Genomic DNA, 18,776 nt, shown 5'->3' with positions numbered 1-18,776 from the left:
TTGTAAAATGTATGACATATGTGTTTATTACATAATATATTACTGCCAGATATAAACAAAAATTTCCAGTTCTTCCATTTTTCTTCCAATTTAAATTGTGGGTTTCTAGGAGTTCCTTTTCTTCATTTATCCTCTCCAAATAACTTCTATAAAATTTCAGTTTAGAGTTTTATATCCATGTTAATGTGTTACTGGTTTTTTATTTTTTGTTTTTTTTGAGGGGGTGATCTTTTTAGGGCCAGGGCCGTGGCGTATGAGGTTCCCAGGCTAGGGGTCGAATCAGAGCTATAGCCACCGGCCTACACTGCAGTCACAACAATGCCAGATTTGAGCCGTGTTTGCAACCTACACAGTACACGGCAATGCCAGATCCTTAACCTACTGAGCAGGGACAGGGATCGAACCTTTGTCCTCATGGATACTAGTCAGATTCATTTCTGCTGAGCCACTGAGGGAACTCCACTGTATTACTGTCTTGAATGTGACTCTACCTACTTTAGAATCCAAAGATCTGGGTTAGATCAGGCAAGGTTCTAGAAGGAAACAGAATCCAACTTAGATGGTTTAAGAGACTGTCATGGAGGAGCACAGAGACAGGGGTGGATTGGGGGAGGTTTTCACGGGTTATAGAGGGGTGTTTGAAGGGACAAGGAGATGACAGTGTCACTGGAGACCCCAGTGAGAGCGGAGAAAAAAGAGGTGTCTGACAGGAGTCGTGGTGGTGGAAGGACACAGCTTCTGTCACAAAATGAGGCCAAGAGAAGGAGGGAGCTGGGGAGAAATAATCTAGCCTTTCTCTGCCTTCTGATGCACCAGTGATGGACAGCATTGGAACCCAGAAGATGCATCTATCGAGATCCGCCTCTGGGCACAGAAAAGGGCCGAAGAGGTTTGGAAGGATAGGGTAGTGGCCATAAGATAACAGCCAGTACAGCCAACAAATGTGGGATTGACTTCAGGTAATATTTTAGATTCAACTTCTTATCTGTAGACCGTAGATACTTTACTGGGTTTGATGAGGCTTCTAAATGAGCCATATCAGACATGTGAAAGTACTACAGTAGTGCCTCTGTCTTGTGTTTTTTTTAAAGTTTTGGTAAGGTGTAGGCTTGATGAAAAGCTCAGCTTCATTTCTCGTGATGCTGTGTTGCATTTGTTCTGTAGGAACTTGGTTACCACCATACTTTTGAATATATATGTTTTTGTGTTTTCCAATATTTGAGAAGTGAATTGAACATCATTAAGTAGTTAAGATTTAGAGACTTTTTTTTTTTTTTAAACATATTTAATGACAGGTTTTGTCTTTTTCACTCTTGGTGTAGACAGAGCACTGTTTACTCCTGAACGTACACTTTTGGGATGTAGAGTTGTTTCCCTGGTAAGAAGATTGTCAGACGTCACTGTGCTATGTCTGCCATTGGTGTATCCTTGTTACCTACCTCTGTTTTCCTGAGACAGCCGTGATGCCTCCTCATACTTTTTCCTCCTGATTCTTAATACTATTTCTTTTCACAAAGATATACGTTCATGCAGCCTCACCTTTGAGCATTCATAGGCCAGACTAAGATCAACCAGTCTATTTTCAGGAAAAGTATAGCCACCAGATAATATAATACTAATGCACTTTTTTTTTAAAAAAACAAATCCTCCCATAAAAACTATATTATGATTTTGAAGTTAAGTAATTCTGTTTCATTTCATAGGCTCACGTTAGCGGTTTGCGTACATTTCAAAGTGAACTTTCTTGAATTACTGACTCAGTCTTAATTATTTTCCACCAGACGGTCTGCCAAATCCCGAAGCAGAAGCCCATATTCATCTAGGCATTCAAGATCTCGTAGCAGGCACAGATTATCCAGATCCAGAAGTCGTCATTCTAGCATTTCTCCTAGCACACTAACTCTGAAGAGTAGCCTGGCAGCTGAATTGAACAAGAATAAAAAAGCACGAGCTGCAGAAGCGGCAAGAGCTGCAGAAGCAGCAAAAGCTGCAGAAGCAGCTAAGGCTGCAGAGGCTGCTGCCAAGGCTGCCAAAGCTTCAAACACTTCTACACCTACCAAGGGGAACACAGAGACTGGTGCCAGTGCATCACAAACAAACCATGTAAAGGATGCGAAGAAACTTAAAATTGAGCACGCACCTTCTCCCTCAAGCAGTGGAACTTTGAAAAATGACAAGGCGAAAACAAAGCCACCTCTTCAGGTAACAAAGGTGGATAATAATTTGATTGTAGATAAAGCCACCAAGAAAGCAGTTGTCGTTGGGAAGGAGAGTAAATCTGCTGCTACGAAGGAAGAGCCAGTGTCTCTTAAAGAGAAAACGAAACCACTTACACCAAGCGTAGGAGCCAAGGAGAAGGAGCAGCATGTGGCTTTAGTGACCTCTACTTTGCCGCCCTTGCCTTTGCCGCCCATGCTGCCTGAAGATAAAGATGCTGATAGGTAAGTGCAGAAAATTTTGTTAGTGAATGATGAGAAAAAATAGAAGTTTGAAATGAGAAATTATTTGACCTTTCCCCTCACCAAAAAAAAACCCAAACCAAAAACTTTATTAAAAAAGGAGTGCAAGTTAATTAATTCTCTTTACTGTGTACATCTTAAATGAAGCACTTAACTTGTAGGATGACAGCCTTATGCTTTATGCTCAGAACCCCAGGTAAAACTTGCCGTCGCCATGGAATGCAGTGCATGTGTCAGTTTGAGTTTGGGAATTAGAAGTGCCAGGCTTCTCTTTGGCTGGGTATTCCGTGATCCTACTATCAGAGACAGTGCATTTTATCAGACAGTCTGTCCTGGGTGAGAAAAGCATGTATCTTTGTTATTTCTAAGTGTTTTCATTGGCCTTAATTGCTTTAGGTGGCTTTATGAATATATCAAGTTTTGGTCTTTTATTGACTCAACTTTTTGCAATTAGAGATTAATTACATATTACAGAAAATTTGTAATGTGTTGTACTTTGCTTTAAGATGTTTACAAATTTCTACTGTGAATATTTGGGGGTATGGATTGTACCTTTTTTTTTTTTTTTTTTTGTCTTTTGTTTTTTTAGGGCTGCACCTGTGGCATATGGAGGTTCCAGGCTAGGGATTGAATTGGAGATACAGCTGCCGGCCTATGCCACAGCCACAGCAACGCCAGATCTGAGCCACATCTGAGACCTACACCACAGCTCACGGCAACTCCAGATCCTTAACCCTCATGGTTCCTAGTTGGGTTCGTTAACCACTGAGCCACGGCGGGAACTCTGGAATGTACTTGTATTTTGAAACATTTTTAAGAGGCAGGTAAGAGTAAAGTAGAATAAAGTAAATATGGTTCTAAGAGTGTTTCTCAAATGTTTGCTAGGATAAAAGCTTTATGCTGTTGTTTGATATTTGCCTGTTGACTTAACCATTTTGGTTTTTATTTTTATGAAAAAATTATAGCTACCCCCCCCCCCCATTTTCTGTTAAAAAGCAACTATATGGGCAGTTTTCCTGGCTGACATTTTTAGAGATTTGAAAACAAGTGGATAAAAGGGCCACGTGGGTAGGTCTTTCAAGTGCTCATTTTAGCCAGCATTATGAAAATTTTGTAATTTAAAACAAACACAAAATAAATTACAATTTGTGTTTCATGCCCTCTAAGGTGTCTTTTTTTCTACAATCAAAAATGTTGCTGAGGGACCCCATCCAATTTAATGGGTGTTACTCAGTTATACTACTTTAATTGTAGTATTTGCAGGTTTGTCTGTCCTCCAGGAACACTGAAGGTTCATAACAGTGATTTGTAATTTGGATGAGTGTTGGAATGGGCTGTCCAGCAGAGATGCATGAGTGCAGAACTGAGTCACTTCGTTAGTGAGAGAATAACCCTTCTGCTGAGAATCTAGTGATCCTGGACCAGTGGGACTGACTGTTCTCTATTCATATTTGCTTTAAGGGTAAAGGGGTGAATTTTTACTTGTGATGTTTTTAAGAACTCAGAATTTCCCAAGTGACTGCTTATTAAGGATATTCTTTTTGCATCTGTTTTTAATAAGATGGTGGCACATCTTATACTTGGTCATTAAAATTTTTTTTTTTGACCCACCTTCTCATCTGTCTTTTCTTCTTTGTTGGTGTGTCTCTGCTCTTTTTGCTTTGAATGTGTTTGTATGTTTCAAGGATACAGAGGTTTTTTAAGACTTCTGAGTACTACTCCTGTCCTGTGTGGCCAAAGATTGAGTCAACACTAGTTAATAGCTATTCTTCTTGTCAATGCTCCAAATCTGATTGTCTGAAATTGGGTCTGTGGGAACTCCTATAAGCAAACTCCTTTGTTCTTTGGATTTGACCCCCCCCCCCTTTTTTTTTGCTTTTTAGGATCACATCTGCAGCATATGGAGGTTCCCAGGTTAGGGGTCCTATCAGAGCTACAGCTGCTGGCCTCTGCCACAGCCACAGCAGTGTGCTCTCCGGGCTGTGACTGCGATGTGCCCCACAGCTCACAGCAGCACCAGATCCTTCACCCACTGAGTGAGGCCAGGGATCCAACCTGCATCTTTATGGGTGTCAGTCAGGTTTGTTACAGCTGAGTCACAGCAGGAACTCCAGACCCCGTTTATTTTTAAGTGCTTCCTAGCCAAACAACATCCTTTAGGCTCACTTTGAACTTTGCTTTTCTCCCAGATCTGGAATTCATTATTCTCCAAAAATTATAAGACAGACTGTAATAAGTCAGTATTATAGACTGTAATAAATCATTGCATGGAGTCATTTTCTTTATAAAAAATTAGGATCATGCCATGCATAATATTCCTTAATTTTTTTCTTTTAATTTTTAGTATGTTGGAGACCTTTCCATGTTGGTAGAGATGGGTTCAGTATTCCTATCCATGGGAGTGGATGCATCACTTTCTTATGAACTAGTCTGCTGTTGAGTAATGGGTACTCAGATTTATAATTGTTTGCTATTAAACTCTCCTTATGCATTAATATTATATGTACATGTGAGCAATTTTTGTAGGATAGTTGTGAGAACAAAGTATTCACATGTAAAAGTTTAATGCAAAATGCCAGATTATGTCTAAATAAAACTGTGTCCCAGTTTATGCACCCAAATGTATGAAATTGCTTCAGCAACACTAAGTGTTGCCAGTTTTGAAATGTTGACAGTTTTCAAAATATGTAATTCATTTTGCATTTTTCTGATTATTGAGACATCTTTTTGAACATTTATTGGCTCTTTTTTTTTTTCCCCTAGTGAATTGCTGGTTCATGTCTTTTTTTTTTTTTTTTCTTGCTTGCTTTTTAGGGCCACCCCCATGGCACATGGAGGTTCCCAGGCTAGGGGTCCAGTCGGAGCTATAGCTGCAGGCTTACACCACAGCCACAGCAACTCAAGATCTGAGCCGTGTCTTTGACCTATACCACAGCAACTCGGGATCCTTTAACCCACTGAGCGGGGCCAGGGATCGAACTTGCGTCCTCATGAATGCTAGTCAGATTCGTTAACCGCTGAGCCATGACAGGAACTCCTGCTGGCTCATATCTTATACTGGCTTTTCCTTAAGATTAGTATGACCCCCCTCCCCCCTTTTTTCATCCATGGTATGTAGAAGTTCCCAGGCCAGGGTTGAACCCGCACCACAGCAGTGACAGTACCGGATCCTGCACCGCAGGAGAACTCCTGTTGCCCTTTTTCTAACTGACTTGTAGGTGCTCCCTATGTGAGGAATCTTGCCCTGGGCCTCTCAGAGTCCGTTGCTTGTCTTTGACACTTCATTTGTTTTGTTTTTGGCTATGTGGTTGTTTTCCCATTTTAACATAATCACTGTCTGTCATTTTTCCTTGAAACGTAACGGGTTTATAAAGTTTTCAAAGGTTAACTCACACCTCACAGAAGTTTGTTTGGGTCGTTATACGAAGAAGAAAGACGTGGCTGAGTGTGCGCTCTCCCCATCACCCTGGGAACTGACCACATTTATTGAGTCCTCCGGCTCATTTTGTTCAGGCCCTCACCTTTGGCACATGGAGGTTCCCAGGCCGGGGGCCGTGGCTCCTGGCCTCCCCCGCAGCCACAGCAACGCAGGATCCGAGCCGCGTCTGCGACCTACACCACAGCTCTCAGCAACGCTGGATCCTTAACCCACTGCGGGGGGCCTGGGATTGACTCTGTGTCCTCCTGGATACCAGTCCTGTTCGTTTCCACCGAGCCGGGACGAGGAACTCCGTAGTAATTTGGCTCATTGATTTGTGGTACCACATAGAAAAGTCTTACTGATGTCTCAATTTCTGGATCTTCCTTTCTGTGAGCATGTTTTATTATTTCTTTGCCAGTGCCCTTTTGATTTTTCTTTAGATGATGGTGTATCGGTTCTCAAACCCACATTTCTCCTATAGGGATAGGCAGGTATGTGAAAGTATAGGGATGGAATCAATTGCTTATTAGTGAATAGCTTGGCCATTCAGCCTCACCTTCAGTGTGGCTGTAAATGGGCCCAGTGTTGGCATTTTTTGTTTCTATTCCTAGACAAATTTTATAATTATTCACTTTGTCTAGTTGTATTTTATTTTATTTTTATTTATTTATTTTTTTGGTCTTTTTGCCATTTCTTGGGCCTCTCCTGCCGCATATGGAGGTTCCCAGGCTAGGGGTCCAATTGGAGCTGCAGCCTCCGGCCTACACCACAGCCACAGCAACGTGGGATCCGAGCCATGCCTGCGACCTACATCATAGCTCACGGCAATGCCAGATCCTTAACCCACTGAGCGAGGCCAAGGATGGAACCCACAACCTCATGGTTCTTAGTCGGATTCATTAACCACTGAGCCACGACGGGAACTCCTGTCTAGTTGTATTTTAAAACCTCTTGCTTGATTTTTGTTCAGGACTTGATTCAGTGCAGTGATTAATGTGGAGACTGACAGCTTCACAGTAGCACAGTTCCCCATATGAAAACTTGGCTTCTTGTCATTCATTCTGGTCTAGCTTTATGTTCATCTGTCACATGGGTCTTGTGCATTTCTTATTAAGGCATTTTATTTTTTTTGGTTGCCATAGTTTATGGAAGCTTTATAAAAATCATACCACATTTCCTATTTAGCTGTTGCAAGTATTAAGTGAAAATATAGTGTTTTTATTTATATAATATTATTCTTGGAAAGTAGTATTTCATTTCTACTTTTTTTTTTTTTGGCTGTACCCAATGGCATACAATATTTCACTTCTTTTAAATCTGGGATTCTTGCTAATTTTGATAGTTGATGTAATAGTGATTTGAATAAGGCAGTCTTAAATTTTAAATCATAAGCAAAATTAAGGTTTCTAACCTCTCCTCCCCCATGTTGATTTGAATTGTTGGACAAATGCAAATTTTTGGCTGCAGCCTACTTATAAGTTAGAGACTACATTTTTCTGAATAAATTATTTTAAATAGACTTATTTTCAGAGTTCAAGTGATACCTTTTCTAGAAAGAAGCTTTTACTGTCTTTCAGTCCTGAGTTAGCTGTCCTTGAATACCCTCTTACTCTGGAAATCAGTCTGTTTATTCCTTCATCCTGCCCCGCACACGAGTATGTCCTCCCAAAGACTCTAGTAGGCTCCTTTCTGAGAGGAACTGTATCTTAGTGTATTTGTTAATTGCTTTTGTCGTTAAACTCCAGTGCCTTATGTAATACTTAGCACGTGGCCACATACAGTGAATATTTGTTGAATGGAGGGACATTAAAATTGAAAAGTGGGCTATATGATACCATTACTTCAAAAATAAAGCTGCAGCCTGTTTCCTTTGAGCTTGTTTTCCCTGTTAAGTATTACCTTCTAGTGAGTAACATGGAGTTACGAAGAAAAGTCACAACTTTAGTGATAAATAGGTTTTGGGATAGTATTAAAGGATCCATCTGTTGTGCACTAATGTTAATGTTCAGCTGGAGAAGTTAGCGTTGAAATGATTTACGTTGATATAGCATCATTAGTAATTTTTGATCACAGCAGTGTAGCCTCACTAAACTTGTAAATTATGGGACTCGTAACTGCTATGAAAGTATGTGAAGTCTAAAGTTTATTATCATTGTAAGAGTCTCTTTCAGCATGTCGTAAGTTCTTTCTGTGTGGTATATGTGTTTTTTTTAAAACTCAGTGAATTTCATTATATTTATAGGCGCACAGCCATCATCACAACCCAATTTTACGACGTTTCTATCCCAAGTCCCCAGACCATCCCTCCCCCTTTGGAAACCATAGGTTTTTCAAAATCTTTGAGTCAGTTTGTGTTCTGCAAATAAGTTCATTGTGTCCTTTTTTAGATGCCACTTATAAGTGATAGCATATGATGTTTGTGTCTGTTTGACTAACTTCACTTAACATGAGAATTTCTAGGTCCATCCATGTTGCTGCAAATGTCATTCTCTCGTTCCTTCTTATGGCCAAGTAATATTCCATTGTGTATGTATCACATCTTCTTGATCCACTCCTCTGTCAGTGGACATTTAGGTGCTTCCATGTCTTGGCTGTTGTATACAGTGCTGCAGTGAACACTGGGGTGCATGTATCTTTTGAGTCATAGTTTTCTCTGTATAGATGCCCAGGAGTCGGATTGCTGGATCAAATGGTAGTTCTATTTTTAGTATTTTGAGGAACCTCCATACTGTTTTCCATAATGGTTGCACCAATTTACAATCTCACCAACAGTATAAGAGGGTTCTTTTTTCTCCACACCCTTTACAGTATTTACTGTTTGTAGACTTTTTGATGATGGCCATTCTGGCTGGTGTAAGGTGGTCAGATTTGCTTAGTTTTTGTCTAGTTCTGTATCATTTTTGGGGACCCAAATTTTGTATTTTATTTTTACCTGGAAAGTAAAGAAACTCAGTCTTCTGCCATTGCATGCTACTTAAATGTAAGACACGATTGCATTTTTATTTCTCAAATAAGTTTTTGTGTTTTGTTTATTCATCTGACTCCTTTCTTTTTAGCTTACGGGGAAATATTTCAGTAAAAGCAGTTAAAAAAGAAGTGGAAAAGAAACTACGATGTCTGCTTGCTGATTTACCACTGCCCCCCGAGCTGCCAGGAGGGGATGATCTCTCAGCGAGTCCAGAGGAAAAGAAAACAGCCACGCAGTTACATAGTAAAAGGAGGCCTAAGTATGTGCTTGCTTTCTCCCTGCTCCTAAATTGGCCAGAGATGATTCTGGATCATCATTAAATCATAAAACACAAAACTAAGATTTAAAATAATAAAAAGTGTACTTATTCTTTCAACTTATAAGTATATGAATAAATTTTATTGGAGCTTTGAAAAAATTTTTTTCGTAATTGCCTGAGTCCCTATTCAAAATGACTAATAAAACCAAATTTAATTTTCTCTCTCAGTTTGTAATGTATTAATTTCTTGGGAATTGTATGTGTTGAAGGAAATTTCTATATATGAGATACTTAAAGAATACAGAAATATTGAAATTGGGCAAGGCGAGAGTTAGCCTTCACTGAGCCCAGACAAAATTGGTAATGGACCAGCTGCCATGCTTGTCTTTGCTTTTGGCTCCATTTGCCCCCATAACTGCGGGCATTGTTCATTTTGCAAGAGGTGGAGTGGAGGAAGTTTTGAACTCTGAATCCTAAATTAGCTTCAAGTAAGTGTTTAGAAATAACTCTTTCTCTTGAAACCTGTTCATCACTTAAGGGAGGATAATGATTCTGTTTTTACTTTTACTTAGCCAAGGGAAAGTGCATGACTTTGAGTTAGATCTGATTTCAGAATTGTTCAGGGAGTGTCTAGTGTAAGAACAGGTGATTTTTCTCGTGTGGAGTAGAGAGCTAGAATTACAAATTCCTCCTTTAGTAGTATTATAGTTTTTTTTTTTTTTTACATAAATTTCTGTTACCTACCAGAATATTGAAATATTCTAAAATTATACACCTTTTTGAAGAGTATCAAATATCCGTCATATATAATACACCCATACTGTAATGTGTGAATTCCTAAGGCTTGATTATATTCATATTTTAATTCTCTCTTTGACTGAAAAATCTTTCTGGTGCTTCCAGAAAGATTTTATCTAGTATAAACCTAAACTTGCCAATAAGCTTTATAGTTAGATTTTTGGTCATGTTCATTATTGAACTTGGTTTTTGAAAGCAGATAAATGCATATGTATTATCAGTGAATGGAGTTATTTGAGGTTGGTTAGAAAACTCTGACTCTTTGAAGTAGTGTTGGTTTTATCCACTCCCTGGAAAATTCCATCGTGTATCTGAGAGTCCTTCCTACAAGCTTTACTTCTTCTCTTTCCCACTTGAAGTGTTAGTCTGCAGAAGGAGAGTCGGTAGGGAGAAACGATACCTTGACTTTCGTGATCATCTGTAATATGCCAACTTGAGTGTTCCTGGTCTTAGATGATCACAGATATGCAAGGGTGAGGGAAGTAAAGGGTTTAAGTTTGGGCGGAGGGTGGGTATTGAGTATTAACAGTTTATTCAGTTTGCTTGATTGTATATCAAAACTTCAGAACTATATTTGATAGAATATGTGGGCCTCGCTATGGTGAAATCAAAGAAAAAGATATTGACTGGGGAAAACGCTGCGTGGATAAATTTGATATCATCGGAATTATTGGAGAAGGTACCTATGGACAAGTTTACAAGGCCAGGGATAAAGACACTGGTAAGAATGCTAAATGCTTTGGATCTTTGTGCCTGTGGAACATACTTAATTTGCATTTTTCTTCTAATGTATAACTTGGGGAGTTTTTTTTTAAAAAGTGAAATATGAGTGTATCATGCTGTTGTTTCATCTTGTGTTTTATTTCATTTTATATATGCACTTGTGTAAGATATGAGTACATGTAACAGGGTGTATATACATATATACATAAGTTTTTTTTTTTGTCTTTTTAGGGCCGCACCCACAGCATATGGAGTTTCCCAGGCTAGGGCTTAGCCTGCCTACACCACAGCCACAGCAACACCAGATCCCCAGATCCGAGCCACGTCTGTGGCCTACACCGCAGCTGATGGCAATACCGGATCCTTAACCCACTGAGAGAGGCCAAGGATCGAACCTTCGTCCTCAAGGGTACTAGTCAGATTTGTTTCCACTGAGCCACAACAGGAGCTCCCCTACATGTAGTTTTAAAAAGTGCTTCTTCAGTATTTGCGACATGTGTAGGGTGGGGTCAGGTTTCTTTTGTGGTGAGTAAATCTTTACCTTGTTAGTAATTGGGGGAAATAGCTTGACCTTATTAATACGTAAATTTTATTGTATGAAGACTTATGTGCTGCTCTTAATTTTGGCCCTTCAATTTTTCTTTTCCTGTAGAAATTACTCTTTATGTGGAGGGCAGATTTAGCAGCTTAATCTTTGAGATCATAGTCCGTCACCTGAGAGAAAGTTTTTAAAGGTCTTGGTGCAAAGGAAAAAGTAACTCTGTTAGAGGCCATATATTTTACTAAATAGTGCGTAGCGTCAGTGTTTAATCTCTATTTATAACTCCTTGTTGAAATAAACCAATAGATTAAAATAGCATAGCTGTTTAAGGGAGTATAGTAAAAGGGAGACCACTTTATGCTTAGAAACTCCTGAAGGCAATTAATTACAGCATACAAGAGTAGCATTTACAATGATGACCTTGCATTATCAAAGAGAGATTAAACTGTAAAACAAGGAATCATGCATTTTACATTTCTATTAAAAAGAACCAGATTAATTTTAATCATATAAGGAAAAACGTCCTACTTTTGGAATATTTGTAAGTACAGCATTCCTTTATTTCTCCAAAGAAGTGGAATGAACAAACCTTTATTGTAGTAAATTTTTTAATAGGGTTTGTATGTGTGTCTCAGTATTTAAATTATCTGATGCAAAACTCATTCATATATAAATTATGAGGCCATTTAGTATAGTGCGAAGAGCACATTTTGAGACAGATACACCAGATTCTGAATCCCAGTTTTATTGCTAGGTAACTGGGCATCTTTGGACAAGTTAATGTATCTGAGCATATTTTCTCACTTGCATAAGATCTGGAGTTTTCTCATCTGTTTAGAGAGATTTTATGCATATATAAGGATACTAAGTATATTTATCCTTGCTCTTCACTTTGTTTTTGTTTTTTGTCTTTTCAGGGGCCACACTCACAGCATATGGAGGTTCCCAGGCTAGGGGTCTAATCGGAACTGTAGCCGCCAGCCTACACCACAGCTCACGGCAATGCCGGATCCTTAACCCACTGAGCAAGGCCAGGGATCGAACTCGCATCCTCATGGTTCCTAGTCGGATTCGTTTCCGCTGTGCCACAGTGGGAACTCCTTCACTTTTTAAGAAAAGGCATAGTATAAAATATCATCTCTCCATTATCTTACTTTTTACATTTAATTTTTCTTAGCATAAAATAGCAATACATATAGACCTCCTTTTTCCTTTTTAACAGGCGTAATGTATTTTGAGGGTTATAATTTCAAGAGGTAGGAGCAAATTATGAATTAAAATAAATTTAAAATGTTATACTTGGTTTTGTCAGCTGGTAACCTGATTTTATTTAATTTTCTAATAGGAGAAATGGTAGCCTTAAAAAAAGTACGTCTAGATAACGAAAAAGAAGGATTTCCCATTACAGCAATCCGAGAAATTAAAATTCTTCGGCAGCTTACCCACCAGAGTATTATCAATATGAAGGAAATAGTGACTGATAAAGAAGATGCTTTGGATTTTAAGAAAGATAAAGGTATGTGTGCCTGTTTACCCAGTCAGTTCTGCGTGTTCATAAAGTTACTGACGTACAGACTTTGATATTGATCATTTGAGTCATTACTAGGACCTTAAACCATTGCCTTCGTATTGGACTATTTTTAAATGTAATTGAGTCGAAGAATTATTTCAACGTGTTTTATTTTACTGGTTTTTGAGTCACCTAAGTAAATATCAAAGTGTACTTATCAGTATTACACAAAAGTATTCACTAGTAAATATATGTTTTTTTGACATCAATATATAATTTGTAGTGTTCATTTTTTAGTCGCTGAGGAACAATTGATAGTAATATTAGAATGTATCTGCCTTACGTTTTTCATATTATAATGCCTTCATATAGAAGGAAACTTATGGTAGGCATATGTGTTATTTCTAAAAGTGTAGAAGCAAAAATCTTAACCTGAAATTACCCTTAATATAGCGCTATGGTTGGCTTTCAGCCAGAAAAGCTGCAAAGAAACGAGCAGGCCTTTCAAAGTAGTTGTCACAGGGTTCGTGGCGGGTGAAAGAAATGCTGTACCTTCCCTGGGTTTCAGATCTTCAGAGTAAGATTTTGTAACCAAGGTCGACTCCTTTAAATCAGTCGTTGTCAACAGAATCTAACTAAATGTGGTATAAAACGATTAAAGTAGCCCTGTTCTGACTGAACGTGCCTCTTGGCCCCTCCCATCCCCACCTCGCTCACCCACCCGGGAACACAGTAGAAGAAATGGTTGGTATTATCTATGGTACCCATTTTGTGTGAGGAAAGCTCGGTTTACAAATACTCGGTATGACCCACGCAGATCATCAGAAGTTTTTTTTTTTATGGCCGAACCCATAGCATGTGGAAGTTCCTGAGCCAAGGATCAAACCGTGCAACAGCAGTGACTTGAGCCGCATCAATGGCAATGCCAGATCCTTAACCTGCTGAGCCCCTAGAGAACTCCTCAGAATCATCTTTTTTGTTTGTTTGTTCTTTTAGGGCCTCACCTGCATATGGAGGTTCCCAGGCTAGGGCTTGAATTGGAGTTGTAGCCACTGGCCTACTACATACACACAGCCACAGCTAGGCCAGATATGAGCTGCGTCTGTGACCTTCACCACATCTCATGGCAACACTGGACGGATCCTTAACCCGCTGAGCGAGGCCAGGGATCGAACCTGTGTCCTCATGGATACTAGTCAGATTCATTTCTTCTGAGCCATGAGAAGAACTCTGGAATCATCTTTTTAATTGACATCAGTGCCATTAGTTTTTTTAATCCATGATAAAGTCCGTATTCCTTAGCCGGACTTTCAACCTGGTTTGTCTTTTTAATGTTGTATATTACTTACTGTGTAGTCGGAAGAGATTCTGGTTTGACTTGGATTAGAATGTCTGTGACTTGTGACCTATCAGTGATGCCTTTAACCCTTCTCAACTTGTTACACCTTCATCAGTTAAAGGGAAACATTATTTCTCTTACTGTGTAGCGACAGTTAAATTAAGATTTTGTAACGAGAGAAGTGTGCAGATATTGTTTTTCATAAATCTTGCACTATTGCCAAATTAATATTGTTCCTTTTCCTCCAACATACCCTGGACCTCTGCTTTTCTGCTCTGTGGGATCACATCACTGCCTGTTTCTCCAATCCCAACCCAAGTCATTTTTCCTGATTGCTCACTAATCTCAAGTTACATTTGTTTTTTTGAGTTGTCGGATATGCCAGTGCACGTTGCTGCTATAAACTCTTCCTTTACACTGGGCTCAAATCTCTTCAACTCCAGCACACACACGCACAATTTGAAAGGCCAGTTTCTCATTCTCTGGTCTTAGTCTAAATCTTGCTTTTATTCACTAGTAAGGCCTTACCTGGCCAACCTTCCATGTTTACACTACAGTACCCTTAAAACAGAGTTAAGTAGTATTACCACATCCTGGATGTATTTTTGTGCAAAAACTTAAGAAATGGCTAAAAAACTTTTTCTGAAATAAACGAGGGAAAGGAGGAGAGATAAACTACTTATACATTTTTCCCCTAATTTTTTTTCATCTTCAGCCCATCCCATCTCTTTTTAATATCTTCAAGGAGATCTTCGAACCTTTTCGTCTCTTCTTCAGACTTTTTATTGTTAGTGTGGGGAAATTTTTTGTTTCAAAGAAAACATTTCCTATACCTCTAGATGTTTAGTTTCTGCGGTGGGATACAGTCAGTTGTGTTAATTTCAGTACTCTTGTGTTCATACTTGCCCTGTTCATAAAGTCTTTTTTTTTTTCTTCTTTCTTTCTTTTTAGGCTGCACCTGTGGTATATGGAAGTTCCCAGGCCAGGGACAAATCAGACCTACAGCTGCCAGCCTGCACCACAGCCACAGCAACACCAGATCTGAGCTGCATCTGCAACCTGCAGTGCTGGATCCTTTAACCCACTGATCCGGGCCAAGGAGTGAACCCACATCCTCATGGATACTAGTCGGGTTCTTAGCCTACTGAGCCACAATGGGAACTCCCATAAAGTTTTGAACTAGCCTAGGAATTATTTTGCAACATAAGCTTTGCGTTGTTATTTTCTTCTTCCCACTAAGGATTATGAATTTACAGAAAGATACTCTCTGTATGAGTGTAGTAATATTCAGTTAAAAATTTCAATGAGGTTTATAATTCTCTGGGTAGAGGAGACATTTTGTTTTGTAATTAATGCAGTTTAAAATAAAACTCCAGTCGTTTATCTCCATATCATGATATAAATATTTAATGTTCAGATTAAAAACAAACACTGAAAAATGTTCTCATTCCAACAAAATAGTGTTTTGGTCCTTGACATCAGCGTAATATCCTGGATAACCAAAACCAGTATTAAGATTACTGTGTACAAGTTAGGGTAACTGTAATACTTTCAATACTAGTGTTTGTTTAATGAGGACATTTGAGTAATCTTTTAATTTGGAATTTTCCTTAAAAAATCAAGAAAACAGTATTCTGGAGTAAATGCTTATGGCACAGTGTCCCGCTGTGGTTGAAGGAAGCTGTCTTAAGTGTCACTTCCTCTGTAGTCTCTTGATTCCCACACTGTGCTCTCCTGCATTTGCATTCCATTTCAGATACGTCTCCTAAGAGAACTGTATATTTCAACCTTGTCATTATGTTTTTTATCTTACTGAGGTGCCTGTGGACAGAGACTGAACTTTATTCTGCTTTGTATTCATAGTGTGCAGCAGACAGTAGGCCATCACTCAGTTCTGAGTAACTCAATAAATGAAGGAAACACAGAGTTGAGAAGGTTCTGTGGAATAGGCAGCGTGTTAACGATGGGTGCTGTTTGCATAGGGATAGAGGAGGTCGGTCGCATGCATAACTCTCGTAAGATGTTGTAAGAGACAGTGAAAAATTGGCATGTCCCCTAAGAAAATCTTGCATCTAAGTTATCTTCCTGTCTCATTTTTTAAAAAATCTGAACTCATTCCCATTATGCAGAATTGTTAATATCTTGTGAATTTTGAGAAGAGAGCGTTATTGATTGATTTGTTCATTCCTTTATTCCACAAATGTGTATTCTGCCAGTTGTAGTTTGGGCTTGGCAGTGCAGTAGCCGCTAGGCAGTGTAGTTGTTTCAGTTTAAATTAATTAAAATTAGATAAAATTAGAAGTTGTTCCTTAGTTGCATTAGCTACATTTCAGGTGCTCTATAGTTTATATGTGGATACTGGCTTAATTTGGGCAAGTGAAAAGACAACTCAGAATGGGAGAAAATATTTATAAATCATATATCTTATAAGGGACTTGTATCTCAGATATATAAACAACTCTTACAACTAGGAGCTCCTGTCGTGGTTCAGCAGTAATGTACCCAACTAGTATCCATGAGGACCCAGGTTTGATCCCTGGTGTTGCTCAGTGGGATAAGCATCCATCGTTGCCATGAGCTGTGGTGTAGGTCGCAGATGTGACTTGGATCTGGTGTTGCTGTGGTGCAGGCCAGCAGCTCCAGCTCCAGTTCACCTCCTAGCCTGGGAGCTTCCATATGCCACTGGTGCAGCCCTAAAATAGATTAAAAAAAAGAAAATCCCCCAAAACAACAAAAAAAAGTATTGCAGCTACCTAAAAAAAGACAGCCTGTTTAAAACGTAAGCAAAGGATCTAAATAGACATTTCTCCAAAGGAGGTTTGCAAATTGCCAATAAGCGTTTGAAAAAATGTTCCAAATCATAGCCATTAGGCAGATCAGAACCACAGTGAGATGCTGCTTCGTATGGACTATAGGACGGCCATAATACGGAGATGAGGAGTAAGTGTTAGGGAAGATGTGGGGAGATCGGAAGACTCACACGTTACTGGCAGGACTGTAAAATGGTACAGCTCCTTTGGAAAACAGTCTGGCATTTCTTCAGAATATTATGTTAGGTACCAAGTGACCTAGAACTTTAACTAACCCTGGGAATCTACCCAAGAGAAATAAAAACAAATGTCAACACAGAAACTTCAGCATCATTCATGATAGCCGCCCAAACAACTCATATGTCTGTCAGTTGATGAACTAGATAAATAAAATCTGGTCTCTCCATAAAGTTGAATGTTATGCTGCCATTGAAAGGAATGAAGTACTTACACCAGCAAATTGGACAACCTAAGTGAAATGGACATATTCAGAGAAACAGACGACCTAGCAAGAATCATGAGAAAAACAGAAAACTTGAACAGACCTATAACTTACAAAGAGATGAAGCGGAAATAAAAAACCTCCAGCAAAACAAAGCCCAGGACCAGATGGCCTCACTGGTGAATCTTCCAGACATTTAAGGAAGAATTAATACTAGTTCTCTCCAGACTCTTCCAAAAAATGACATGGGAGGAAACACTTCCAAACTCATTCTGTAAAGCGAGCATTACTCTGGTACCAAACCTCGGCAGAGACTACAAGAGAAGAAAATTAGAGACCAGTGTTTCTGAGGAATATTCAGCAGACTGAATTCAGCAGCGTATTAAAAGGAGTATGCAGTGGGATCCTGCTGTATAGCACTGGGATGTCTGGTCACGTGCTTTGGAGCATAGTAAATGTAAGAAAAAAGATTGTATACACGTATGTGTGACTGGGTCACCTTGCCATGCAGTAGAAAATTGACACAACACGGTAAACCAACTATAGTGGAAAAAATGAAAATCATTATTAAAAAAAAGAAAACAAGTTTTCAGATTCCCCCCCCCCCCAAAAAAAAAAAACAAAATAAAAGGAGTATGCACTGTGACCACATGAGATTTATTCCTGGAGCGCAAAGGTGATTCAACATGTGACAATCAGTCAGTGTAATACACTGTATTATCAGAATGAAGGGAAAAAAATCACATGATGATCTGAACAGAGACAAAAGGCGTTTGACAAACTTTAACCGGCTGTCCCGGCAAAAACACTCAACAGACCAGAAATAGAAGGAAACTGCGTCCACATATTAAAAGCCACATGTGAAAAGTTCACAGCTAACAAACCTAACAGTGAAAGACTGAAAGCTTTCCTGGAATCAGAAGACAAAGACGCGGTTTCCTGTGCTATCCAGAATAGAGTGTTCCTGCGGAGCCATTCGTGAGCTCCGATGGCACAAAGTGAAGAAGCAGCTGGCTTGGGACACATCTCGCTAATGGCATCACAAGATGAGCCAAGGTAAAGGGCAGGTTCACAGACGCAGTTCAAAGTCGCGACAGCTGGATGCGGAGATGCGAGTGCAGTTGCCGGAGAAAAGAGCTTGGTGGTGCCGCTCTCACTGCTCAGACTGTCTGCTCAGGGTGCATGCTGCTTCTCACAGCTACTGCAAAACCAACACTGAACGCTATTTTTGGTTTTTACCTTTTTTACAAAAGCAAAAATCTCTGGTTTCTTTCAGTCAGTGAAAATAGGTACTAAGGTCGGTCTTTCGTAGAAGCGTGGTGGCATAAAGTGAACTTTCCAAAATTGAGGTATATCTAGAATTGCTTTTGTAGCTTTTATTCAGCGTAGTACTGTGAGCCCTCGTCAGAGCAGATAAGCAAGACAAAGAAATACATGTTCAAATTGAAAAGGGAGAAATAAAAGTATATCTGTTGATAAACAGTATGGTCTTAGGTGTAGAAAACC

At 39.3% G+C, this 18,776-nt stretch overlaps 1 protein-coding gene across 9 annotated transcripts in view; it reads left to right on the top strand.

The window, feature by feature from the left end:
- The window catches only part of CDK13 (cyclin dependent kinase 13), a 120,400-nt gene that overhangs the window by 24,421 nt on the left and 77,203 nt on the right, over positions 1–18,776 (top strand). For all 9 annotated transcript variants that reach the window (XM_085004887.1, XM_085004883.1, XM_085004886.1 and 6 more), the window contains 4 exons: positions 1,782–2,441; positions 8,937–9,107; positions 10,487–10,626; positions 12,515–12,685. In XM_085004887.1, coding sequence (XP_084861013.1) covers positions 1,782–2,441; positions 8,937–9,107; positions 10,487–10,626; positions 12,515–12,685 — 1,142 coding nt within the window. The remainder of the gene's footprint in view (positions 1–1,781; positions 2,442–8,936; positions 9,108–10,486; positions 10,627–12,514; positions 12,686–18,776) is intronic.

The sequence above is a fragment of the Sus scrofa genome, chromosome 18, assembly GCF_054392235.1.
Source record: "Sus scrofa isolate SSC_HxYL_T2T_F1_AM1 chromosome 18, Sscrofa_HxYL_maternal_Yorkshire_Landrace_v2.0, whole genome shotgun sequence".
Taxonomy (NCBI): domain Eukaryota; kingdom Metazoa; phylum Chordata; class Mammalia; order Artiodactyla; family Suidae; genus Sus; species Sus scrofa.
This window is presented reverse-complemented; position numbering and strand designations above follow the sequence as displayed.